At 32.8% G+C, this 27,264-nt stretch overlaps 2 protein-coding genes across 5 annotated transcripts; both read right to left on the reverse strand.

The window, feature by feature from the left end:
- Nucleotides 1-3,182: 3,182 nt before the first annotated feature.
- On the reverse strand, nucleotides 3,183-15,218 carry LOC125054519 (myrosinase 1-like). 4 transcript variants are annotated; one of them, XM_047656469.1, is made up of 8 exons: nucleotides 14,880-15,218; nucleotides 14,575-14,705; nucleotides 13,616-14,289; nucleotides 13,259-13,458; nucleotides 12,526-12,634; nucleotides 11,944-12,182; nucleotides 11,305-11,523; nucleotides 3,183-3,202 (listed from the first exon to the last, which is right to left on the reverse strand). In XM_047656469.1, exons 1-7 carry the CDS (start codon nucleotides 14,909-14,911, stop codon nucleotides 11,316-11,318), a joined length of 1,593 nt encoding a protein of 530 aa, XP_047512425.1. In that variant the 5' UTR covers nucleotides 14,912-15,218; the 3' UTR covers nucleotides 3,183-3,202; nucleotides 11,305-11,315. The 4 variants fall into 4 exon arrangements, with proteins under 4 accessions (XP_047512425.1, XP_047512427.1, XP_047512426.1 ...); XM_047656471.1 differs by lacking the exons at nucleotides 11,305-11,523; nucleotides 11,944-12,182 and adding an exon at nucleotides 3,813-4,051 and having other exon boundaries at nucleotides 3,187-3,423; nucleotides 14,880-15,197; XM_047656470.1 differs by lacking the exons at nucleotides 11,305-11,523; nucleotides 11,944-12,182; nucleotides 12,526-12,634 and adding exons at nucleotides 3,813-4,051; nucleotides 4,402-4,510 and having other exon boundaries at nucleotides 3,187-3,423; nucleotides 14,880-15,193.
- Nucleotides 15,219-17,212: 1,994 nt separating this feature from the next.
- LOC125054746 (peroxiredoxin-2-like) lies at nucleotides 17,213-21,277 on the reverse strand. The gene is made up of 8 exons (XM_047656793.1): nucleotides 21,150-21,277; nucleotides 21,032-21,074; nucleotides 20,210-20,354; nucleotides 19,583-19,718; nucleotides 19,185-19,287; nucleotides 18,770-18,898; nucleotides 17,936-18,045; nucleotides 17,213-17,243 (listed from the first exon to the last, which is right to left on the reverse strand). Exons 1-7 carry the CDS (start codon nucleotides 21,180-21,182, stop codon nucleotides 17,954-17,956), a joined length of 681 nt encoding a protein of 226 aa, XP_047512749.1. The 5' UTR covers nucleotides 21,183-21,277; the 3' UTR covers nucleotides 17,213-17,243; nucleotides 17,936-17,953.
- Nucleotides 21,278-27,264: the final 5,987 nt, after the last annotated feature.

A 27,264-nucleotide genomic window follows, 5' to 3' on the forward strand; every position in this document is an offset into this window, starting at 1 on the left:
AGAACAATAGACATTAAGAACACTACCGATCTTTGGGGTATTTCTGTAAAAATAATTAGTAGCATAATTGATGTAATTGCTCCCCTATATAATCTAGCTATAATATTCAACAATTGTATTAAAAGTGGCGAGTTTCCCGATCTAATGAAACATAGTAAAGTTATTCCTTTATTTAAAGCAGGTAGTATGTCCGACCCCAGTAACTTTAGACCAATTTCCGTACTACCTACTTGTAGTAAAATATTTGAAAAAATTATATAAAATCAACTGGTAAGTCATTTTAACGTAAACAAATTATTACATAATAATCAGTTCGGTTTTACCAAGGGTCGCTCGACAGCCGATGCCGGTGTTGAGTTATATAGATATATAGTTATGGCTTGGGAGGAGTCGCATGACGCTTTAGGTGTTTTCTGTGACTTATCCAAAGCATTTGACTGTGTCCAACACGAGACCTTAATCGGGAAACTCCGTCACTATGGCATCAAGAATACCGCACTGAATCTTCTGACTTCCTATTTACACGGAAGAACTAAGAAGGTTGAAGTGAATGGTAAGAGGTCCACAGGGGGTACCACAGGGCTCAATTCTTGGCCCTTTCCTCTTTCTTGTTTATATAAATGATCTACCTTTCATGGTAGAGAGAAATCATCAGATAGTTTTGTTTGCTGATGACACGTCCTTGATTTTTAAAATCAAACGACAAATAACAAATTTTGACGATGTGAACAATGCTCTATCTTCGATTGTCCATTGGTTTAGTATGAATAACCTTCTACTTAATGCAAAAAAGACGAAATGAATTAAATTTTGTGCAAAAAATGCAAGGTTTATGGATACTAGACCAATTATAAACGGCGAGGAATTGAATCTGGATGATACAACTGTATTTCTCGGAATCACCATGGATTCAAAACTTCAGTGGTCACCTCATATTAACTGATTGGCGAAGAGACTTAGTTCTGCAGCCTACGCGGTTAAAAAAATTCGCTCACTAACTGATGTCGATACAGCTAGACTTGTTTATTTTAGTTACTTTCATAGCTTAATGACTTATGGCTTATTATTATGGGTTCATGCTGCTGATGTCGAAACTATTTTCATCCTGCAGAAGAGGGCTATTCGTGCAATCTATAATTTAAAATGTAGAATCTCTTAGAGATAAATTCAAAGAAATTAATATACCTACTTACCTTTCCCTCGCAATATATTTATGAAAATATTATGTATGTATACAAAAATAGTGATAAGTTTAGTCTAATACTTTCTGTTCTCAGCTAATTCCTTGTCACAGGTTGTCACATTTTTATAACCCCCCTCCTGATGTGACGTCACACATTTTTTACTGCGCCAGCGCGTGAGGTAGCACTTGTCGAAGGTCTCGCAAACAACCGACGTGCGGAACGATAGAAAAGCGAGCGAGCACTCGCCGACGACTTATACATATGTAAATCCTTACCATTCAAAATTCTCGTGAATTTGAGTGTCTCAATTGCATTACAACGCCGCTCTAGAAGTTAAATGAAGTTGCATGAGAGATTATTGCATAGCGAGAATGCTAAATTATTAATAAATATAGATCAAGTCGTAAATTTAAAAAAAATTTAATTCACATCCAAACTTTGCGTTTTAGTATTTTAAATTTTAACATGTGACGTCACAAAAGTATTGACCCCCCCATGCCCCTTGTCACACGATGTCACACTTCGGTGATACCCTCCCTCCCCATTAACGTGTGACGTACTTTATGGATGGCCCCTTACCTATGTTTAATAATTACGATATACATAGCCGATATGTATATCGTAATGATTAGCCAACTAAAGCCCGTATTCCAATTCATTTAATAATCACGTCTTAAGTCCTGTCATATGGGACAAATTTACTATACAGCTCTTACCTTGTAAGAGATTTCAGTGTCGGTTGAGACTAGGCGTAACGGAACTCGCAACATTTTGAAATAGTGGTATTTTGTTAAATTTAGTACCTTGTCAAACTTGGTCAGTTATGGGAGTGGTGATATATATTAATTTTTCTACATAGCACTAACACAGTAACATTACTATAATGTTGAGGGAGTGAGTTTTTTTAACGGAGAAAATAAAAATTACAAACCCAAACCTGGACTAAGCTCTTGGAAGTGTTATAATAGTACAATTAGGTAATGATTTGTGCAGCTTGAAATTTGGTTTCAAGAATTGTTCATAGCTATAACCGCTAAATTTAAAGTTATTATCTCAAAACAACACTGTCACTGTTTCTTATTTGAAACACGAAAAATATGGTTTTACTTTATTTGCTCAATTTTATATAACGCGAATGCGTGTGTAGAGAAACAAAAAAGTATTCTAAATAAGTATCTAGTCGGACATATAGAAAATATTTTTTTAAATAACCAGTTCCTTAATCAGTTGTACATTGATGACTACATATGTATTTAATATTTCTACAAAAGAGGAGGTCTGAAGAACTAATAGAACTGTGTTATAATTTAGCCAATATTGTAATAGGTAAAGCAGATTTGTCTTAAGAATTAGATGAATTAGAGGCAGCTGCAGATATGGTCTGTCTAGAGGAAACAAAAGTCACAGAGAATGAAATGTCTTTAAAAATGGCAGCAATGTCTCTATTACCTAAATCAAAGGGAAATGCAGTATTTTATAGCGATAGTTCATCATCTAGTAGCAATTCCTCAGATTCGTCAGATCTTGATTCTGATGATGATTCATCTTCCAGTAGTGATCCATCAGAATTATTGTCAATACAAGATAAATTTGTGATAAGGACTGATTAGCATTATAATCTTATAGCAATTACTATTTTTCTACTAAACAATGTATTGTTATGTGTTTGACTTAGAGTGTGATGTGATGAATGAAATTTAAAATACAATTTTTTATACATGTGTCTACTGTATAGATTTCAAAATGTTAATTTAAATGACGTAAAATATTTTTTAATATAAAATAAAGCTCGAATTGTTTAAATCTCCTTTTATTGTGTCAATTTCAAAAAACAAGTTTCTGCTTAAATATTTACATAATTCAGCTTCAAAATACATAAATTGTAGATATTTGTTGGCCTCAGTTAATGTTTTTGGGTCAATTAAAAAAATTGCCAAAGAACATAAAGCTAATTTTTTATGGTGCCAGATTTTGTACCATATTTTTTAAACTAATATTCCAAACATAGTTTTTGCACATTTATAATTTAATTACCAAATAATATTCAAAACTGCCACAACTAATTATTAATAGGAATTAACTTTTTATATCTATTGACGCATCTGTCGCAAGGTCTGGGTTGTATGATGGATCTACAGTTCTTGTGCGAACGATCTCTTTGTAAACAAGTGCCGAGTATTTGGGTTTCCTTGTCTTCTCTGGATCATTCTGGTCGATTTCATAAAGCCCAAAACGTACGCTGAAATGGATGAAAGCTGTTATCAGCGAAATATTTTTTGAATAATTAGAATAAATTAACCCTGATATTTGTGTATAGAAGTTTTTTTTCTATCCTTGTGAAGTCCAATAATCTTAATATACATGTATTTTTTTTGACTGGTACTATAAGATTTGATGACGAAAGTAATATAATATATTCAGTTTATCAATTCGTCAATGTACACTTTCAACTCATGTCCCTATTAATAAGAGCGAGCCTTTGGTCAAAATAGGCGAGGGGGGCTACATGAAGTATGGATTACTTGCAACTTGAGTATCATAGTTCTTCACCTACTAATAAAAAACACTTTAAAACAAAGGTATTAGTCCTACGTAACGCAATTAATGTACCTCTAGTACGATAGTCACCTGTAGCCAACCTCCCATTCGAAGTTATCAATAAGACTCCAGGCACAGTAACCCTTGACATTAACGCCATCATCAATAGCGTCGAGTACACCATTTAAATATTCTCTATAATAATCGGCTCTATCAGTGTCATTCCGCTCAGTAGCTGTCCCGAAACCATTCTCCGTAATATAGACCGTAGGGTTGTTGTATGTGTCCTTAATATATCCTAACAGTTTGCGTAATCCTTGGCCGTATCTCTGAAATAACGATTCTTTGAATTTAATAGATTCTTGTATTTTATCTGGAAAACACTTATACGTAAAAGTTGAGTAAAGTAACAATTAGCTACATTTAAACCTATTAATTGGGTAAATAGGGTTATTTAATGTTAATTAGTTTTTGGTTTTGACAAAAGGATTGATTCTATAAAAAAATCAATAAATATGTCTTTATATTGCTACATAGTACATATAATTGGGAAGTCTCACAGACTCCTGAACTATTTAGTAAAAGCTCTCATTACATCAGGAGTGTGGGTTCCATGTTTGTTATGTAATCTAAGTTTAGAACAATAAATAATTATTACATATTCATTAAGAATAGTTACATATGTCCATCCAGCCGGGTTAATATACCAATTGGGATCGGGGAAGGTTCCTACTTGGAGGTCATCAGTAAAAGAAGGTTCCGTATATATTCCAGTTACAGAAGAATTCCTGTAGTTAATAATTGTATTAAGGTATGCATAAAAATCGAGTAGAATGGCGATTAGAAAAGTTTAATGAAACGAAAAGTTTAGCATTTTTGTCTATTTGTATGGCCACATTATCTTCAAAACTGAAACTAAATTTTATTTTAATTGACTGTCCTTATGATGTTTTAAAAACAAAAGGATTCCGGCGCAATGTATTTTTATATTTAATAACGAATGTTTGACCATATCAGAAAGTGGTATATTATTTCTAACCTAACTTTCTAACCTATTAATTCATCTGGCCAAACAAATTCATTATTTATTATTTACAATATTTCCGACGACGGATATATTCCTCCGTCAAAGGCCGGCAACGCACCTACTATCATGGGTGTCCATGGGCTGCGATGACTGCCCTTTTTTGCGTTCCGTAGAATCGTTTGCCCCTATCATATAAGAAAAAACCCACTAGGTACGAAAGACAATCATTTTGTGAGATGGATAGCACATCATGATCTGCCCAATGCTACGAATAAGTTGAATAGATTCAATTTTTAATAAGTAACACGCCAGTGTAAATCATCAACAAATTTTCTTAAAAAATAAATTACCTATACACATAGGTACTGGAATAATGGTTTAGTCCGAAAAAGTCTGAAGTTCCCTTATTATTGTTAGCCTCTTCCTGAGTGAATGGTACTAGTCGAGATTCATTTAGCCCTTGTTGTCTGCTTGCTTCTGCGACTAAATCGATCATTCTTTGTGGGTAATTGCCTGTCGCGGAAAATATTGGGTCTGCGTATTGTCCGAGCTAAAAAATTAAAACCCATTTTATCTGTCAAATTGGAAGAGTTAAGCGCATTTAGTTTATTTAGCTTTAATGTTGGACTTCACCTATAAATAATATTTAAAAAAAAAATATGGAGGGGTACCTACGTAATGTCATTAGATATTTAGTAGGTAATTAATAAGTGAAGAAATAATAAAAACATACATAGAAACTCATATAATCAGCTGCACCTTGAATATCATCAGGAGAATTAGAACCCGGCATAGCCATTGTAGAGTCCAATGTTATACCTATCACGCCTCCTTGGGTAGCTCTAAACTCCTTATCATAAATGTGCCAAGCTTTCGCATTTGCGAGAATGATATTTCGTCCGCATTCGTAGAAACCAATCCCAGGAGACTGGATTCTTGGCGCGTGAAACCCAGATGCGTAACCGAGGCTGCAATGGATGTAGGGTTCGTTAATCGTAATCCAATGCTTCACCCTGTCTCCAAAGTTTTCAAATAAAACCCTGGAGTAATCTCCAAACCAGTCAGCTATTTCCGAAATCAACCAACCACCCTGCTCGTTCAGGTTCTGCGGCAGATCCCAATGGTATATTGTCACGAATGGGGTGATATCATTAGCCAGTAGTTCGTTTATTAAATTATTGTAATATGCTACTCCTTCAGGGTTAACATAATCTGCACGGCCGTAAGGTAATATTCTAGGCCATGCTATCGAAAATCTGTAAACGGATACACCCAATTCTTTGAGGATTTCAATGTCCTTCTTATAAAAATGGTATGAGTTGGCTGCAACATCCCCATTGGTGCCGTCACTAACATGATCAGGGTCTGTTCTTACCAAGTGATCCCACATTGACCATCCTTTACCTGAATTAAACAAGTTTAGGTATACTTTTTTAATTTTTCGGTGATTTTTTTATTTACTGACGCTCATTTAAGTACAGTTCTGCAAGGTACTTAGCGTGTGGATAAACTTAATCTATTTTTAGAATTAATATTTAAAAAAAATACAGAAAACCGTATAGAGCAAGATCCCAGGGCCGCCAGACGTCACGTATTTTCTGACGGATGAAATGTGGACGATTGGGTAGTGTTAGTATGTACTATGATCGTATGCCTACCTGCTAGCTTGGTCAAACGGCCAATTTCCAGGTATCAGGTAATCAAGGTACACAAAAACATTACTTACTTCACGTAAATTCTCATGGCTGATTTTTATATATGTTTTCGAGTGTATAGTTAAAAATAAATTGTCAATACTCCCAGACACTTTCCGTCGGCCATATTGCTTAACAGACGCTTTAAGGGTCTCAAAATAGTTAGTCAACTTCACGTAAATTCTGACGCTCCATTTTTATATATGTTCATCCCACAACTATTTTAAAAGCTTTGACAAGAAGACAGACCGATCCAAGGGGCCAATCATCCCCTAACTAAATTTTAATATCTCTATGAGTGGGAGAGCATTATCTACGCGCATGAGACTGAGTGAGACCGACTGCGCTGTTAAAGCCATGAAAATTACTTGAACAGATATTTTATAATTTTTAGAACTTTTGTTGACAAGTAAATTATAGCAACAAAAATAAGAAAAAAATTGATACATAATAAATAATACTAAAGTTAGCCGACATTTTTTTTTTTCAATTTATTAATTAGAACTAAAAAATATTTTTTTAAAATACCACTTATATTTAAATAGCAGCAATTTTTTTAATTAATTATTTATTGGAAATTTGGAAACAAAGTGGAAAAATATTAATTCTTCAATATTTCTTAACAGTGGCTTTTAATCTTCATTATCATCATCATCAAATATCAATCTTGAAATTGAATATCTAAATCGTGATCGTCATCATCAGCATTATCCTTATTTTCTTCCTCTGTAAAAAACAAGTTAAACAATGAAGGTCTGAAAAAACTAAAAAGATACAAATAATATGAGAAACGAAAATAATTTACCTGATTGTTCTTCCAGCGACTCACTGACAAAACCCGGTAATTGATCTCCATCGAACCAATGAAGTAGTGTCCAGCCATTGTTTTCGGGGTTGAAAATATTTATCATCATCATACTTGCATTGTTCCAAAGCTAGCCCGTCGAAACTGTTGCCAAAGCTCACTTTTACAAGGTGGTAAGTTACTGGCATCGAAGTTTCTTAAATTCTTTCGATTGAATTCTTCATTTATATCAGATACCATGTATGTAAATGATAAACAACTGTAGTCTGGCAGCATCTACATCAATTATTCCAGGAACGTTGTAAACATCACAGATAAATTTTTGTATTATGTTGAATACACGTTCTTCTTCATCTACATCACCAACAAAATCCAATGTACCAAAACGGTGAAATGCTTGTTGGTATTCTTCATTTTTCTTCAAAATATTAAACGGCTTTTGCTTGCCCTTTTTGAATAATAATAATTTTTCAAGTAATTTTCATGGCTTTAACAGCGCAGTCGGTCTCACTCAGTCTCATGCGCGTAGATAATGCTCTCGCGCTCCCACTCATAGAGATATTAAAATTTAGTTTAGGGGATGATTGGCCCCTTGGATCGGTCTGTCTTCTTGTCAAAGCTTTTAAAATAGTTGTGGGATGAACATATATAAAAATGGAGCGTCAGAATTTACGTGAAGTTGACTAATTATTTTGAGACCCTTAAAGCGTCTGTTAAGCAATATGGCCGACGGAAAGTGTCTGGGAGTATTGACAATTTATTTTTAACTATACACTCGAAAACATATATAAAAATCAGCCATGAGAATTTACGTGAAGTAAGTAATGTTTTTGTGTACCTTGATTACCTGATACCTGGAAATTGGCCGTTTGACCAAGCTAGCAGGTAGGCATACGATCATAGTACATACTAACACTACCCAATCGTCCACATTTCATCCGTCAGAAAATACGTGACGTCTGGCGGCCCTGGGATCTTGGACCAGTACGTGATTTAGGTATAACGAATGTTGTGTCAAGATAATTTATTTTTAAATAGGCATCAGCCATCGACAAAACATTCAGCAGCTATTTAAGACTTATTAGTACGTTTATAAATAAGGGAAGGTTTATAGAAAGATTTTGAAACACTTAATTAAACCTACCTCCTTCATTCCAGGCTCCCTCAATTTGTCGCCGAAGCCGAAGTCGCAGTTCCGAAAAAGAAGTCACTTGGGAATGTTCTCAAATTTTGTGTTTGTTTATCATATTGTACTGATGATCCACTAGTAGTAAAAATACTGGAATTTTAAAAACGAGTTGTAAATACACTAATAAGTACTTATAAAATTGTGAGCACCTTAAGAATAAATCGTATTCATTTAGAAAGTAGTTTATTAGATCTTTTTTAAATAGATTTTGTATTAATATATTTTTTGCAGAAACAAATAACATTTTAAATGTTACTTACCATATCACCAAAATAAATAATTTATAGAACATTGTGATAAGAACATTTGTGTGTTGAAAAAAATTGCAGTAAATATACAATATTTTTATCAAGATAAAACAGTATCTTGGTTCAATATTTACCTATTTGTTTCTATCTAAATGGAGGGTAGTAAATTATATAATATTTAGGGATTTGTTTGCAATTTAAATAATAAAATAATTTAAGTCACGTTATTGGAATGCTTATTTGTCAACATTTTTAGCCCTAGTTTCATAATATGAATATAAATGTCTTCCTATACACACGCTTAGCTCTACCTTACCGTAAAATCAATAGGTACATCTTGATTCTACGATAAAATATTCCTAAGTAATGAAATTCATAGAAGTGCACCTAAATTTAATTATATATTTGCAAATCACTTTGCCTTCGTTTAATATAAGGGTCTAAAAATAATAGTAGGTAAGTGGTAGGTATATCTTTCAGATGAGAAATATTCAAAATTTTCATTTACATAATATCGCAATATTATCTAGACCATAATGACCTTAAGCACCAATTTACTAGACATCAATTTATATTTATTGGTTAATAAAAGATAATTATTTTCGGCTTAAATAAAGGATTTTACCACATAGTATGCTCTAAAAACAAGACTTGTAAATAATTTTATTTTTCTTTGTATTCCATTATTTGTATTCCAATTAATTTAACAACCACCAATTTATTATACAGCTCTTATCTTGAAAGAGATTTTACCGTTGGTTGGTTGGAGACTAAGCGTAACGGAACTCGCAACATTTTCATATAGATAGTGGTATTTTGTTAAATTTAGTACCTTGTCAAACTTGGTCAGTTATGAGTGTTGTTATATTATATTAATTTTGCTAAGTTACTATAATGTTAAGAGTTAGTATATTGAATGATGCGATGTTGTCGTGCTTACCAGGTAAGTACATGCCTACAGTATTTTAATGAATAGCGCCGAAATATCCACAGTCAATTTTCGTTCAAATTGTTTTGCTAAAGGTTTGGTCAAACAGCGGGTGGGGACTGGGGCGGGACGGCGACGCGATGTTGATCGCGATGTGCAAATGCGTGAGAAACAAAAAAGTATTCAAAAAAAGTATCTGTCGGACATATAGAAAATAATTATTTTAAATAACCTATGTTTATACAAGTAATGATGCTAGGTACATCCTTAATCAGTTGTACATTAATGAAACATAAACATACGTATTTAATATTTATACAAAAGTGTAGGTCTGTAGAACTAATAGAACTGTGTCATAATTTAGCCAATATTGAAATAAGTAAAGCAGATTTGTCTTTAGAATTAGATGAATTAGAGGAAGCTGCAAAAAGGGTATGTCAAGAGGAAATACAAGCCACAGAGAATGAAATTGCTTTAAAAATGGCCTCAATGTCTCTATTACCTAAATCAAAGGGAAATGCAATATTTTATAGCGATAGTTCATCATCTAGTAGCGATTCCTCAGATTCGTCAGATCTTGATTCACCTTCCAGTAGTGATCCGTCAGAATTATTTTCAATACAAGATAAATTTGTGATAAGGAATGATTAGGATTATAATCTCATAGCAATTACTATTTTATTACTAAACAATTTATTTTTATGTGTTTGACTTAGAATGTGATGTGATTAGTGAAATTTAAAATACAAACAATGGTTTTTATTATTTTTTACACTTGTTGACATAAAATATTATTGTGAAGACGGGTTGACTGAAATGTTTCTCGATTTTTCCACAAGTTATAGACGATTTCAGAACCTAGGCTGAAATGTTTGATTTATGGCCGTTTCAGGAGAGTCTTTATCACATTTTAGAAAATTGTAATTTGCATTATGTTACCATCGTCTTCAGGAGGCTGAAACAGGCAGTTTTAGAACATGTGTAGTCCAGTGTTACAGTTTTCAGGAAACTCATTTTTAGGCGTTTTCAGGACCCGTCATACACCTTTGACGAAAAACATTTTAAGACCGAATTGAATTGTGCAACCGCTATTCAGTACCAATATATTGCCTAGAGAGTTCTCGTATATATATTATTCTCAGGGATATATAAGCGAACCGAAACGCGACCAATTAATTCAGTTTCAGTGCGATACCAATAGACTAACACCGAAGTGATATAGTGCGAATAGTGAAGACAAGTGATAAAGTACTGTGTGAATTGCGCGTAATTGAAGTAACTAGTGACAGTATATTGTGTGTGGTAATTAGTGTATAGTGCGTAATTTGTTGTTTTTAGTGTAAACAAATTTCTCGTAGATTTATTTAAAAATAAACCCTTGAAGAGATCTACGGCGTTTTCTATCGATCCTCCAGCTCGCAACAATTTTCATAATGTAAAATAAATCTCATATTTTTTAAAACACCTTTTATTGTGTCACTTTCAAAAACAAGATTCTGCTTAAATATTTACATAATTCAGCTTCAAAATACATAAATTGTAGATATTTGTTGGCCTCAGTTAATGTTTTTGGGTCAATTAAAAAAATTGCCAAAGAACATAAAGCTAATTTTTTATGGTGCCAGATTTTGTACCATATTTTTTAAACTAATATAGCACTTTCCAAACATAGTTTTGCACATTGCACATATTTATAATTTAATTACCAAATAATATTAAAAACTGCTACGGCTAATACAAATAGGAATGAACTTTTAATATCTATTGACGCATCTGTCGCAAGGTCTGGGTTGTATGATGGATCTACAGTTCTTGTGCGAACAATCTCTTTGTAAACAAGTGCCGAGTATTTGGGTTTCCTTGTCTTCTCTGGATCATTGTGGTCGATTTCATAAAGCCCAAAACGTACGCTGAAATGGATGAAAGCTGTTATCAGCGAAATATTTTTCGAATAATTAGAATAAATTAACCCTGATATTTGTGTATAGTTATATCTATTATAGTATTTGATTCGGGCCATATAAATTGAATCAATATTTTTTTTACTGGTACTATAAGATTTGATGACGAAACTAATAATTGATTCAATTTATCAATTCGTCAATGTACACTTTCAACTCATGTCCCTATTAATAAGAGCGTCGTTAGCCTTTCGTCAAAATAGCGATGGGGCCTACTTGAAGTATGATAATTTGCAACTTGAGTATCATAGTTCTTCACCCACTAATAAAAAACACTTTAAAACAAAGGTATTAGTCCTACGTAACGCAATTGAATCTCTGCTGTCCCTCCCCGCACTCCTATTAATGTACCTCTAGTACGATAGTTACCTGTAGCCCACCGCCCATTCGAAGTTATCAATAAGACTCCAGGCACAGTAACCTTTCACATTGACGCCATCATCAATAGCGTCGAGTACACCATTTAAATATTCTCTATAATAATCAGCTCTATCAGTGTCATTCCGCTCAGTTGCTGTCCCGAAACCATTCTCCGTAATATAGACCGTAGGGTTGTCGTATGTGTCCTTAATATATCCTAACAGTTTGCGTAATCCTTGGCCGTATCTCTGAAATAAAGATTCTTTGAATTTAATAGATTCTCGTATTTTATCTGGAAACACTTATACGTAGAATTTGAGTAAAGTAACAATTAGCTAAATTTAAACTGATTAATTGGGTAAATAGTGTTATTTAATGTTAATTATACTTTGGTTTTGACAAAGGGATTGATTCTATAAAAAAAAACAAACAATATGTCTTTATATTGCTACAGTACATATAATTGGGAAGTCTCACAGACTACTACTCTATTTAGTAAAAGTTCTCATTACATCAGGAGTCTGGGATGCATGTTTGTTATGTAAGTTTAGAACAATACATTACTATTACATATTCATTAAGAATACTTACATATGTCCATCCAGCCGGGTTTTTATACCAATTGGGATCAGGGAAGGTTCCTACTTGGAGATCACCATTAAAAGAAGGCACCGTATAAATTCCAGTTACAGAAGAATTCCTGTAGTTAATAATTGTATTAAGGTATACATAAAAATCGAGTAGAAAGGCGATTAGAAAAGTTTAATGAAATGAAAAGTTTTGCATTTTTCACTATTTGTATGGCCACATTATCTTCAAAACTGAAACTAAATTTTATTTTAATTGACTGTCCTTATGATGTTTTAAAAACAAAAGGATTCCGGCGCAATATATTTTTATATTTAATAACGAATGTTTGACCATATCAGAAAGTGGCGATACATAGCTGGTATATTATTTCTAACCAAACTTTCTAACCTAACCTAACTATTAACCTATTAATTCATCTGGCCAAACAATTTCATTGTTAATTATTTAGGTACAATATTTCCGACGACGGATATATTCCACCGTCAAAGGCCGGCAACGCACCTTGTATAATGGGTGTCCATGGGCTGCGATGACTGCCCTTTTTTGCGTTCCGTAGAATCGTTTGCCCCTATCATATAAGAAAAAACCCACTAGGTACGAAAGACAATCATTTTGTGAGATGGATAGGACATCATGATCTGCCCAATGCTACGAATAAGTTGAATAGATTCAATTTTTAATAAGTAACACGCCAGTGTAAATCATCAACAAATTTTCTTAAAAAATAAATTACCTATACACATAGATACTGGAATAATGATTTAGTCCGAAAAAGTCTGAAGTTCCCTTATTATTGTTAGCCTCCTCCTGAGTGAATGGTACTAGTCGAGATTCATTTAGCCCTTGTTGTCTGCTTGCTTCTGCGACTAAATCGATCATTCTTTGTGGGTAATTGCCTGTCGCGGAAAATATTGGGTCTGCGTATTGTCCGAGCTAAAAAATTAAAACCCATTTTATCTGTCAAATTGGAAGAGTTAAGCGCATTTAGTTTATTTAGCTTTAATGTTGGACTTCACCTATAAATAATATTTGAAAAAAAAAATATGGAGGGGTACGGTAATTAATAATTGAAGAAGAAATAAAAACTTACATAGAAACTCATATAATCAGCGGTACCTTGAATATCATCAGGAGAATTAGAACCCGGCATAGCCATTTCAGAGTCCAATGTTATACCTATCACTCCTCCTTGGGTGCCTCTAAACTCCTTATCATATATTATGTGCCAAGCTTTCGCATTTGCTAGAATGATATTTCGTCCACATTCGTAGAAACCAACCCCTGGAGACCTGATTCTTGGCGCGTGAGATCCAGATGCGTAACCGAAGCTACAATGGATGTAGGGTTCGTTAATCGTGATCCAATGCTTTACCCTGTCTCCAAAGTTTTCAAATAAAACCCTGGAGTAATCTCCAAACCAGTCAGCTATTTCCGAAGTCAACCAACCACCCTGCTCGTTCAGGTTCTGCGGCAGATCCCAATGGTATATTGTCACGAATGGAGTGATATCATTTGCCAGTAGTTCGTTTATTAAGTTATTGTAATATGCTACTCCTTCAGGGTTAACATAGTCTGCACGGCCGTAAGGTAATATTCTAGTCCATGCTATCGAAAATCTGTAAACGGATACACCCAATTCTTTGAGGATTTCAACGTCCTTCTTATAAAAATGGTATGAGTTGGCTGCAACATCCCCATTGGTGCCGTCACTAATGTGACCAGGATCTGTTCGTACCAAGTGATCCCACATTGACCATCCTTTACCTGAATTAAACAAATTTAAATATTTATTTTATATTTCTGTGTTTTGTTTATTTACCAACGCTAATTCTAGTACTGTTCTGGAAGGTTCGATAGCCTAAATCTATTTTTAGGATTATTATAAAAAAATACAGAAAACCTTAAACGTACTGTAAGCCTTATTTAGTTAATGTTAAATTGGCATGAATGATCAGGACAAAACATTCAGCGGCTATTTAAGACTTATTAGTACGTTTATAAATAAGGTAAGGTCTATAAAAAGATTTTGATACACTTAATTAAACCTACCTCCTTCATTCCAGGCTCCCTCAATTTGATAAGCCGAAGTCGCAGTTCCGAAAAAGAAGTCACTTGGGAATGTCCTCAAATTTCGTGTTTGTTTATCATATTGTACTGATGATCCACTGGTAGTAAAAATACTGGAATTTTAAAAACGTTCAAATTAATCATAAATTAAATAAATATGTAGGTAGTTATAAAATCTTGAGCATAAATCCTATTCATTTACTAATTAGTTTATTAGATCTTTTTTTAGATTTTGTATTTAAATATATTAGTTTGCAGAAACAAATAACATTTTAAATGTTACTTACCATACTACGAAAATAAATAATTTATAGGACATTGTGATCAGACCGTTTGTGTATTGAAAAAATTTGCAGGTAATATATAATATTTTTGTGAAGATAAAACGGTATCTTAATTAAATTTTTATATGTTTCTATCTATATGGAGGAAAATAAATTATATAATATTTAGGTATCTGTAAATAATAGACTTTAAGTCACGTTTTTGGAACGCTTTCTTAATCGTTGTAAACGTTTGTAGCACTAGTTTGATAATATCAAATACCGTCAGGTCACCTCGACGTCCGTCGTTTCATAGAAGTGCACCTGAATTGAGTACAAAATTTTCACATAGACACTCGTACCATCAACTTAAGAACTTAAGAAATTTAATATGTTACTGTACTATCGGAGATCTTTAGTAGGTGGTTCGTTATTGTATAAATTGCTAAATACAGATATGTATTTATTATACAGAGCAGCAGACCTCTTACAGGACATTAAAATTGTCGTCACTCATTCCCACGGTCAGCAAAAATTTCAAATTCCTTCTGCAAAAACCAACCGAGGAGTTCAGGCACATCTCTTTCGAATTATTCGCGATTTTAACGGATTAAACAGTACTTATCCGGATCTGGATATATTCGGTAGTGAGCTGATCGTTTTTAAAGAAAGCATTAAGTGCCTATCTCGAACATAAACCGCTGTTTTGCTGGTAATATTTCTTTTCTTAACAAAAATTTCTGGTATTTTTATTTTATCTTGTATATAGTTTAACTGTATTTTTTTTCTTTTGTATTAAACATTTAAGGTTTATCTAAATTGTCATACATTTTAAATAAAAGAGTTTGTAACATATACCGTAGATTAGTACTTGGTATGATGTGGTAAATTTAAATAAATAAATTTAGTAATGTATTTGCCTAATGTAAAAATTATAACTTTGCATTCGATCATTTCATATAATCGTCTAACAATAATTGTAGGTATGTAGTATATATGTATATTGTATTTTTGAGACGAACAACATTCAATATTGTCATTTACATAATATCGCAATCTTATCTAGACCATAATGACTTTAAGCACCAATTTACTAGACATATAAATAGATATATTTATTGGATAATAAAAGATAATTCTTTTCGGCTTCAATAAAGGATTTTACCACACAGTATGCTTGATAATATATATATGTAATCTCAAATAGAAGACTTTTACAAACCCGGCATAGATTTTTAATGTATGAATAAATTCCCGGCGAAACAACTCTTAAGTTTTATTATATAGACGTTAATTCAGCCCGTGCGATTGAATAGAGAACCTATGAATGGAGAAAGGGTCAGTTTCCCTAAACGATGAAGGAAATTCCGCAATGGCGGAATAATACATTCTGTTCTCAGCTAATTCCTTATGTCGAGAAATCGCGGTGCGCTGGGCCGCACGCGGCCTGCTAGATGTTCTGTTTCTTTGGGGGCCACGTTTTCCATGAACTACTGGGGAAAAGCTCACATCCCTTAAAGGTAGGAAATAATAAAGCATCGAATATACCTATTGTTCTTTTTATTTCATCTCTCCCGGACATACACACTGGCAAATTTTATTGCCGCAAATGGTCATCTCTTCTGTCGGTTCCACTCAGTTTCATGCTACGATAGGTACTTACTTACAAGTTGGTCAAATCGAGCGTTCATCAATGTAAAGCGGCTCTCTATACAATTGATTTTTGTTTTCAACCACCCCAAATAGTTTTTACCTCACATCTGTATTCCACCAGTTATCACCGTTTTCGCGTGCCATCGAAATTAATTAAATTTCGTGCGACTGTAAAGTAAATCGAAACCAGAAGAAGGAACAAATTTTAGGATTTCTTGAACGGCTCAAGAGTCAAACACATCAATTTTCAGCTCCTTTACGCGAGAAACACCAAGTTACCCATCTCTTTTTCCGGCATTTTCATTTTTTTCTACTACCCCTATCAATTGCTAAGGTTCATTACAACTTTTGATAATATATTAAGCCACTTATTTTTACATAGCCCCCCATTTATTGAGGCCGTTGGCGTTCCAGATTTCATAATTCCTATATCCCGACCCGAAGTTCAAAACCATACAATTCTACAGCGTTGCGTCAGTTACTCGAAATAATTTAAGTTTTGAGCAAAATTCTACAAATTCCAAAATGGAACGCAATACTACCGTCCTCAATCGATGTGCTGGCAAAATTTCAGCCATAAGAATCCTCAAACGGCGATTTTATCCAAGGTCATTGTTTTTGAACTAAAATTCCCACTTTCCAGTTCTTATATTATATACCTTCAATGAAGGTTATGAGGTTAAGTGTAATATAACAAAAAACAGTTAATGTAAAACATGTATTTGATTATACTATTTAAACTAGGGATGCATCCGATACCGATGCCGATACCGATATATCGGCGATACTTTGGGTTTGCCGATATATCGGCATCGGCGATATTTTCATTGCCGATTCACCGATACTTTTCAAATTTCATGCTTTAAAAAATAATGTAAACGCGCATTTTGTATGATCTAGTTTGTTGCAAACGAGCCACGGACTATTGTTGCCCGAGAAATCCCCGCGTTTTATTAAGTTTGCTGTCTCTATCATTCGCTTGGGGAAAAAGCATTATTATTTATGTATATATGTATTTCATTTCGCTTAACAAAACAAAATTTGAAGATCATTTAGTTGGTTTTAACTGCTATCGCGAGTAGTATTTTTTCAATACCAAATTTAATAAAATACAGAATTACAACAATGTTATCATTGTTAATTTCAATTATTAACAGTTACTTATTTTCTTTTAATTTAATTATTACTCTTAATTCTTAATTTTAGTAACAAAATCTTTAAAATTATTCAAAGTTTGTGACAATTTTTATATATATATTTTTTAATTAAAATTATATACTTTAACTTAACCTGATATAGTTTACCTTAATTTAATTTTAATTCAATAAGCGTTGGTATCGGTATCGGTATCGGTATCGACGATATTCCTATTAGTGTATCGGCATCGGTATCGTATCGGCAAAAAAGCGTATCGATGCATCCCTAATTTAAACATGTTGTAAAATCTAATTAGCATTCTGGAAGTATTCTTTGCTTTCTTTAGGGTTCGGTTTAATTGTGTCCGCGTTGCTCTCTGGGTTCCAATTGGCAGGACAAACTGAAAAAATACAAAATTTTTTAAATTCAAACGCGTATACAGACTATCGTAAAACACACATATGTATCATTAATATCTTTTCTTTTTGAAGTGAAACTTCTTTAGGTGTATGAGGGTAAAAATTTTACGGATAAAACGTCACGAGGATGCAGCGTTTTTGTCGAAGAAAAGGGAGAGAGCGAGTGAGAGAGAGTGAGAAGAGCGAATTACTTTATAGAAATTCTATTTTTATAATTAAAATTTCGTAAGGAGAATTTATGAAATATTTATTTTATGAAAAATAATTTATTGAAATCGTGACGTGCGTGAATACGTGTTTTTATTATAGAATAAATAAATTAAAAAAAAAAAATATTATTTGTATTAATTTTCTAAAATTTTAATATATTAATGACAATTAAATTCCTAACATATTATCTTCCTTCTTCCTTCCCTCTTAGTTTTAGAAATCCAAATGTATAGATTGATATCTGAACAAGACTTAAAACTTAGTTTGCCAAAGAAGTTTCACTTCTGACATGTGTACTTTGTGCACTTTTTCCTACTGTAAAGTGGGAGTACGTTTTTCTTCTCAACATTATACTGGCTGGCACTTGAAGAAAAGATATCATTTAGATCGAAATCGCTTTTCCGCTGAATTAGCATTACGCTTAATATTTTTAAATTTACTACATATCACAAATGTGAGCCTCCACGGCTATTCATTAATATCATATAAATTTACCTTCACCATGTTTATCTGCAAACTGGAAAGCTTTGACCAATCGGAGCGTCTCTTCTACTGATCTACCAACTGGCAAGTCGTTGATAGACATATGTCTTAGTATACCCTCCCTATCTATTATAAACAATCCTGTGGAGAAAGAATTTTTAAATTATATGTTGTTACTCAAGCCACAAGATATTTCTATCTCTTTCTAACACGCACATCAATTTGGCGTAGGAAAAGAAAAGTATAGTTTGTAAAAAACTGTTGTTGATTCTTAATCTAGAACTGTTTTTATGGACTGGGATTTATCTTAGGTTAGTGGAATAGCCAGCCATGGTCACTTATTGCCGCTCACATAAATTAAACGTAAACATTAAGTGTCGACTAGTATTTGACTATGTCAATGTCAGATATGGCCAATATTCCATACCTCTTAAAGCAAAGCCGTCATCTAAAAGAACATCATAGTCTTGAGATATTTTCTTTTTGTAATCAGCTAATAGTGGAATATTCATTTTTCCTAATCCACCATCCTGAAAACAATATAATAAATTGTTAAAAGTTTCTTTTCAGATATTGCTCATTGTATAAAACATATTTTATATCATTAATGAGTTACAAAGAACTGCACAATTAACATGCAAAATATAATTAAAAACAATTTAATTATTTTTAAAGTCATAATACATTATCTCAGCAGCACTGTGCCTTTAAAAATCTATGGAGTCTAATCTAACAGCAGTTTAGGATTCCACGGTAGATAAAGGCAAGTTTGACTTTTTTTTTAAATAACTGTTGTTCGGTCTCAATTATAAATAATTATAATACCTTTCTTGGAGTGTTAACCCAGGCTAAGTGGCTAAATTCTGAGTCAGTGGAGACGCCAATAACTTGACAGTCGATACTTGCAAAGTCTTTTGCTTTGTCGCTAAATGCTATCAGTTCAGTTGGGCAGACAAATGTGCTAAAAATTTGAATTTAAATTAAAGCAAGATGCATATTGAATAAAACGAAAATATCTTAATGAGAAATGAACAGATGAACTTTTCAAACCTATAATTTTAAACAAAGTGACATTATGGTTCCCATATTACCAATATAAAAGAAATGAAAATCATGGTAACAAATGCAGTATTTGTATTTTATAAATTTCTTATCAATGGTAAATCAAATAATTTTATTCAAAAAATAATTATAGGCTATAACTGTGGCCAAAATATGATTTATTTTAAATAATAATTTAGTACCTGTCCGATAATATATTTTTATTATCGACTAAATATAGCTAACCAATCTCTTAATTCCCTATGCAGCAGAAACAACTTGTACTAAATTTTCAGTGGCCTTCTGTTCCTTCCACATCAGAACAAACATCGGACTACTAGGTTATAAGAATATCTTTGCAACAAACACAGTCCTAGGTCACAAAATATATAAACTACAAAGAATACTCACAAATCTAATGGATAAAATACCAGGACAACATATTTCCCAGAGAAATCAGCAAGTTTTAGTTGATTGAATTCTCCATTAACAACAGCTGTTGCTGCAAAATCAGGAGCTGGCTTTTGGACTTTTGGGGTAAATGCACAAACTGCAGCTGAAATTTAGTTTAATTTTAACTGGTATTAAAAATAATCCATTAAATATTAAGAAAAAAATTTATGAATTAAAAGCTTTATGTATTACTCATTTAATTTAATTTTTAATGTTAGAAAGATTATTATTATTTAATATTACACCTACATTTTACCTAAGAGGCTAAATTGTACTGCTTAATAATAAAGTCTTGTGGTAAATATTAGAGTGAAATAGACCATTAAATAAATAAGAGTGTCATTTAATGTGGAGTACTAGTAATAAATCTATACACACACACTTTTCTCAACGGGCATTATATATCAATATACCTTGAATTGAATCAGAAACAAATACTTTTTGACAAGTTGGCACTATCAATGGTACAGATTTAGGGGATGTGCGTTTTGGTAGGATTACACATAAAATTTGTAGTATCATAAAGCTTGCTATACAGTTGCTTAAGTGATTGGTTTAAAATTGTGAAAAACAGTGTAGTGTGACTTAACTAAATTACTGTAGTAAAAAATAAATTAGGGGACTATGGTAACACTTAATTTTCATAATTATTTGCAATAATTAACGATAGTATCAAAGGTCAAAAAGGCACAGGCAGTTACAACAATAGACAAAAACATGCAATTTTTTTATATAGTACCCTAATATACATAATCACTAAACATTATACAATTTACTCACTCGTTGAGAAGTTTTTTGATATGGAAATAGCCGGCGTTAAAACCTACGAAAATAATTGTTATGAAATAGACTTCATGTTTTAGTTTCTGACAGAAAATGGAATTATTGTTATACTAACCCTTCGAACATATTGCCTAATTAGAAAAGACATTCTAGGAGGAAACAATTATTATTTTTCTAAGTGTTTTAAAATTACTGATGATAACCCAATAGGTTTTAAAATTTTCTGTATTTCTGACTTGAGTGTTTCAGGGTATGTTCCGATATACACTGCGAGTACTGTATAGTGCTCCCACTGTTCAAAAATTTGTTCCGCTATGGACTGCAGTATACAGCCGCAGCGTCCTAGGAAATATATGACGTCACAAATCCCCGCTATACTTCTACTGCGAGCACTGGCGTTTTCGAGGTAAGGTACTCGCAGTGCTTTGATCACGTGATCAATCAAAACCACTTGAATGCCTAACGGCTGATATAACTTACAGTTTAATAACAAACATTTAAAATTCTAACTTACTTTCTTTGTATATTAATTCAATTGACAGTTAATATTAATATAGATTTTTTTAATGCGATAATACTCCAATAATAGTTTTTCTTGTTGAATTGAAAAACTTTGATGCACTCATTTGAAAACTGTGTCGAAAAACGAAGCTGACTAGTATACTGGACTGCGTTCCGTTTTAAATTGTAACCAGTATAGCTGGCTATAGAGAAACGGTTTCACAGTATACTAAATTGACGGTACTCTGTACAGTGGTCGCAGTGTATATCGGAACATACCCTCAGTCTTTCACCAAAATGTTTAATGTCAATTTTCATTGGTCAAGTCAAAGTCCATCAAATATCAATGCCCGAAAATGTCAACAGTCATTATGATAAATTTATGAATTATTTTACATGTTTATATTGTTGTGTATAGAATTCAATCAATCACAAGTTGAACAATTTATAAATGCAGTTATTTTTAGATTTCTTTATTTACGTTTCAGTGTGGTACTTATAACTAAAGTAGGTTATAAGTATCCCTTTTTTCTACCCCTAGAGGGCGTTTGTACACTAAACATTAGACTCAACTGTAACTCCCGTACTTCAAAATCCAATACATTTTTGACGTACGGGGTAACCGGAGTCACAATTAACGTTAAAACGTGAAGATTCTTAATCTTTGATATTTATTGTGTACATTACCGTTAATTAAGTGTTTACCGCAATTTTTATTGTAGCCTTACAGAATCTATTGTACCTACTTGTAATCAGAATATATTATTTCTACTCAAATTCCTCTACACTGTATAATATTATTTTCTAAGCTTGAAATGAACATTAGATATTACAGATACTACACTCCAAGTGTTCCTTCAGTAGGTCATTATAAGGTTAACAATAATGACCTACTGAAGGAATATAACATAAATTAAATTGTTAAAACTATGTTATATATATTAGATAACTCGCGGTACGCGGGTAAGGTTCGTAAAAGCAAAGATAATTTTAGTGTCTAATTTGGTAAAGTGGACATTTGCAATATGTTAACATTTACAAAACACCGCAGCCATTTCATTAATTGAACAACACTGTGCTATTTGTAATACACTAAACTAGACTAAACACAAACTAGTACAAACTAATCAACGGGATAGCGTATGAATGAACTACGCCAACTAAGGATATGAATAATAGACAATTGCAAATTTACCTTCTAATAGAAATGGTCCGAATAAATCACCAGGTAAATATAGAGTTAACGGCTAATTAAATTCTGAAATAAACGTCGAATAGTTTATACAATTTACATAATAATATTATACACTTAATCTTTCTGGAAGCATCACCATATGTTATCTGTCATTAGTGAAGACCGACCCGTACATGATACATCTACAAATACAATACTAAAATCTGCCGATCGTTTTGAGTTTATCGCGTTTATATAGACAGGTAGATACGGTCAGGGGACTTCAGTTTATAATATCAAAGAGATTTTATGTGAGATTACAAATCATAACAAGTTTCTGCGAGACGCAAATTTGCAAGAATCACATCAAGCTTTCTGTTGTCGCCAGTCGCGTGACGGTGAAAATAACATTATAAACCTATGTTTATCGTAATCGCCAAGTAGGGCCCGTATTCCAATTCGTTTGACAATCACGTCTTGAGTCCTGTCACATGGGACCAATTTCTTATCTTATAAGAGATTTGAGTGTCAGTTGAGACTAGGCGTAACTGAAATCGCAATGTTCTGAAGTAGTGGTATTAATTATGTTAAGTTTAGAACCTTGTCAAACTTGGTCAGTTTTGAGTGCTTTGTTACTATGATGTTAACCGTTGGTATAGGCAGCGGCACGTAAGTCTAGCGCTGGCCGATACGTGGAGGGGATTACTGCGCATGTATACTGTCGCGCGGGGGACAAAATGCGACTGGAGAGCCAATCGACGCTCTTCATTCCGCTAGCCCCCCTCAGGTACCTTATTTTTTACTTCTGCGCAATAACGGTCAGCGCTAGAGTTTCGTGCCGCTACTTGTATATTGAATGATGCGATGATGTCGCGCTTACCTGGTAAGTACATGCTTACAGTATTTTAATGAATAGCGCCGAAATACCTACCCAATTTTTGTTCAGATTGTTTTGCTAATAATATAGCTTAATATTTTGTTGATTCAGCTCATTCAGATATTAATATGTACCGACAATAGGTAAAAGAAAAATGTAATTTTTATTGTTGAAGAAAGTTGAGCTTTGAGCTTAGCCCTAATTTCTAGGCCTTTACAAAATAGTGAAATAATTTCTTACAAAGGTAGTAAGTAATCGATTTGAAAAGTTTAATGAAATCACTGTCGAAACTTTGATTGAGGCCTATTAAATTGTCTAAACAAATTGCGCAAATGGCTTTTATAAACCTACAACGCTCTTTACTCTTTAGTTTTCTATCTAAAGGAATTTTATGTTAGAGTCTGGCTAATGAAAGAAGATAATTTAATTATTTGAAAACTTTTGGATGGCAACACAGAATGTCATTGAATTTCTTAGGTTAGTATGATTTATTGTCTTGATACTTCATGTGATTACTCATTTTTATTTCTATTATATATTTTTTCCGAATTGTTAACAGGTATAATAGCCTAAACTTTGTTTTATTTGATAGAATATTTCGTTTCTTTCGCAGGATTTGATTATTCTGAATAAAGTTGTGTTTTATAGTAAATATAGTTTTAGTTTTCCATGAAATGCTAATCATTTTAAGTATCAATAGTAAAAGACTAAATACTTACTATACGTATTTAACCTTTTACTAATTTAATTTCATAGAAATACAGTTACTATTAATATAAAAATAATATCAAGTACCAAGTAAGTATCCACAAAATATATCAAACTTTTAGGGATTGGTATCCCTAATTTTTTTTGAATTAGCCGCGCTTTTTCGTTATCTTCTTTCATTAGCCATACTCTAGTCGTAATATCATAGTCTGTGCCATATTTTGTCTGAGACGAAGAAAACATAGACGATAAATAATATAATAATATAATAATTATATATAATATTAATAATATAATAATTAGATATAATAATTGTAATACTCTGTGTAGAATTTCACCCTTTTACATTTTTACCCAAGATACACACAATACATTATATTATATATGATTGTTCAATAAGAAAAACGAGATTATATGGAGAAGAATGACCAGTATGTTATTAAATGATTTGGTTATATTGAAGATAGAAGGAATTTGCAGTTTCCGAATTGATATTGCGTAGATTAATTAATTAGCCAAACTAGTATAAGCTAGCTCCATCGTAATAATGACCAGCTATCAGATGATTCTAGAACCAACCGTCGCAAAATTTGAAAATGGAACATTATGTTGTTTTTTAACGTAGCTCAAATTTGGAATCTCTACGCTATCCACAAATACTGGTGTTTGAAATATCAACCCAATATTTAAAGCTTTATAAATAGTAATTGGAATTTCCAACGTTCTAATCTATCCTTTCTACCAAGAGCTAGAATATTTCCGTTGCAGGAAATTATACGGAAGAAGTTTGATTAAAAGCTCGACTTGAAATTATGACAGCTTTGACTAGTCTAGGCAACTTGTAATATATGCATGAGAAACATATTTTCTTCTAAAAGGGATTAAATAACTAGTTAATATACTGAATGTTTTTATTATTTTATTAAAGTTAGCTCTGTATCTCACTTGATAAAAGGTGGAGATGCCTATTTGCTTTTGTTTTGAAGTTTGTCATGTTATTTTAATCTGGAAAACTAGACGCAGGGAGTGAGTTCCTTAACGGAGGGGAATACCTTTTCAGAATCCATATTAAATGCGCCAAAACTTGTAATACAGGGTCACTTTTCGGTAGAGTAATTTTTTTTCACAGTGGGGTCCAAAATAAACAAAAAGTTACGATTTGAAAAAAATTATATCGTATCACTTAAAATTATCTTCAATACACTCAATAAACAACTATAAATAGTATGTCTAACGCAAGAACTCATCAGTACCAATCTAGTGGATATTATGAAATAATCTACAGGGTGTAGATTTTTTCGAATTTTAATAAGAATTAGTAAAAAAAGTCAATTTTCATATAAAAACCAAAATAAATCATAACTCTGCAGGGGTTGACCTTAGAGACCTCCCGTAGAACAATTTTTTACCGCTGATGACCTCACCTATCCCCTATTTGCGTTTGATCCACGACTTTTTGGCCACCCTGTATATATAATGGTATTCTTTTTTATTACTCTATCAAAACTAAACTGAAATTTCTAAAATCAAAAAGTATACATTAATAGGTAACTATTTTTCTGTCCTGCGAAATGTCGCTAAAATAATAATATTATGCTGAGGAATATAATTTACTACTAAAGGTTAAATATTCAAAGCGTTATAATTGGATGACGTGTGGGTACCTACTGATGACATTATTATACAATCATTTATTGTTTTGTGTATCTTGTATAGTTATAATCACAAGGATTTTATGTAAATGGAATAGCTTTAATCCCACAGTAATCCTTATTAAAATCAAACACACGTGCAAATGGGTAAATATTTTTGCAGCACTGCGCTGCATAAATAGTATGCGTTTCTGAGAGCGCTCGCCTGTGTATGATAAACATTGTTTGCATATAAACAATTAGAACTCTACCCGGTTTCGTGCACGTAGAGAATGAAAAAAAAATTGTAATGTACGTTCTTTGTATCAATAGAAGGTTGTATTGTATCTATAGGTAGAGGTAACGTATGAATTGTGAATATTTATATATATAATAATAATAAAAATATATGCCATCAGTGTATTAAAAAAAAACGACGGGTTGCACTCCGGGAGTGCCGGCAGAAGTGAAAACTTGAATATTAACGTTGTGCATTTTTCATATTTTGGAATGGTTAGGGAATAATTTTGCACGAATTGCTTTAATTATCAGTATAAAAGCACTATCATTTATGTGTTAGAATATAATATATATTTATTGCGCTATCGTACACAAACATGACCATTTATATTACATTAAATACGCCGCGCCAGCTGTCTACTCTCCATCCGTCTTACGAATTTTCGATCAGGTCACGTGTCCTGACGCGAGTTTAACATTTTTTACCCATTCCAAAAAAAGTGTACAACGCCAACGTACGCTAAAGAAGTTTTCACTTCAAAAGATGTTGTAATATAAAATATTAGCGAGTGCTATATGATCACAGAATGTAAAATGTTTTGGTGCACAGCCGCGGTTCGATAGCTCAACTTCAGGGTTGAGAGTCACATGCGTCATTTGAGTAGTCCAAAAGTCTTTAGCGCATTTTTAATGAGTACTAGCAAACTCGGCGAACTCCGTTTCGCCACCAGATGGCCTCGTTTTATGTAACATTTCGTTTGGTGACCCCGCTTTTCTGTTGAAATTCTTTGCTATAAACCTCACGGAGCCCGAGACCTTTCTAACGAATGCAAAACCGTGGAAATCGGTTCGTGCGTTCTGGAGTTATAGCGTCAGGAAGGAAAACCCGACTTATTTTTATATAGTAGATTATAATCTTAATAATATATCTCACTGTTTCAGCCTGAATCTAGCATAAAACAGATAAATCATAACATTTGATGCAACTGCATAAGCAAGTAATTTCGGATAGTTTGATTTAATTGTGGAATACAATTTTAATTAAATGAGTAATAAACGTGATTGCTCAATTCGGATTAATTAACGCAACACGTTCTTG

The sequence above is a fragment of the Pieris napi genome, chromosome 12 (assembly GCF_905475465.1).
Source record: "Pieris napi chromosome 12, ilPieNapi1.2, whole genome shotgun sequence".
NCBI lineage: Eukaryota > Metazoa > Arthropoda > Insecta > Lepidoptera > Pieridae > Pieris > Pieris napi.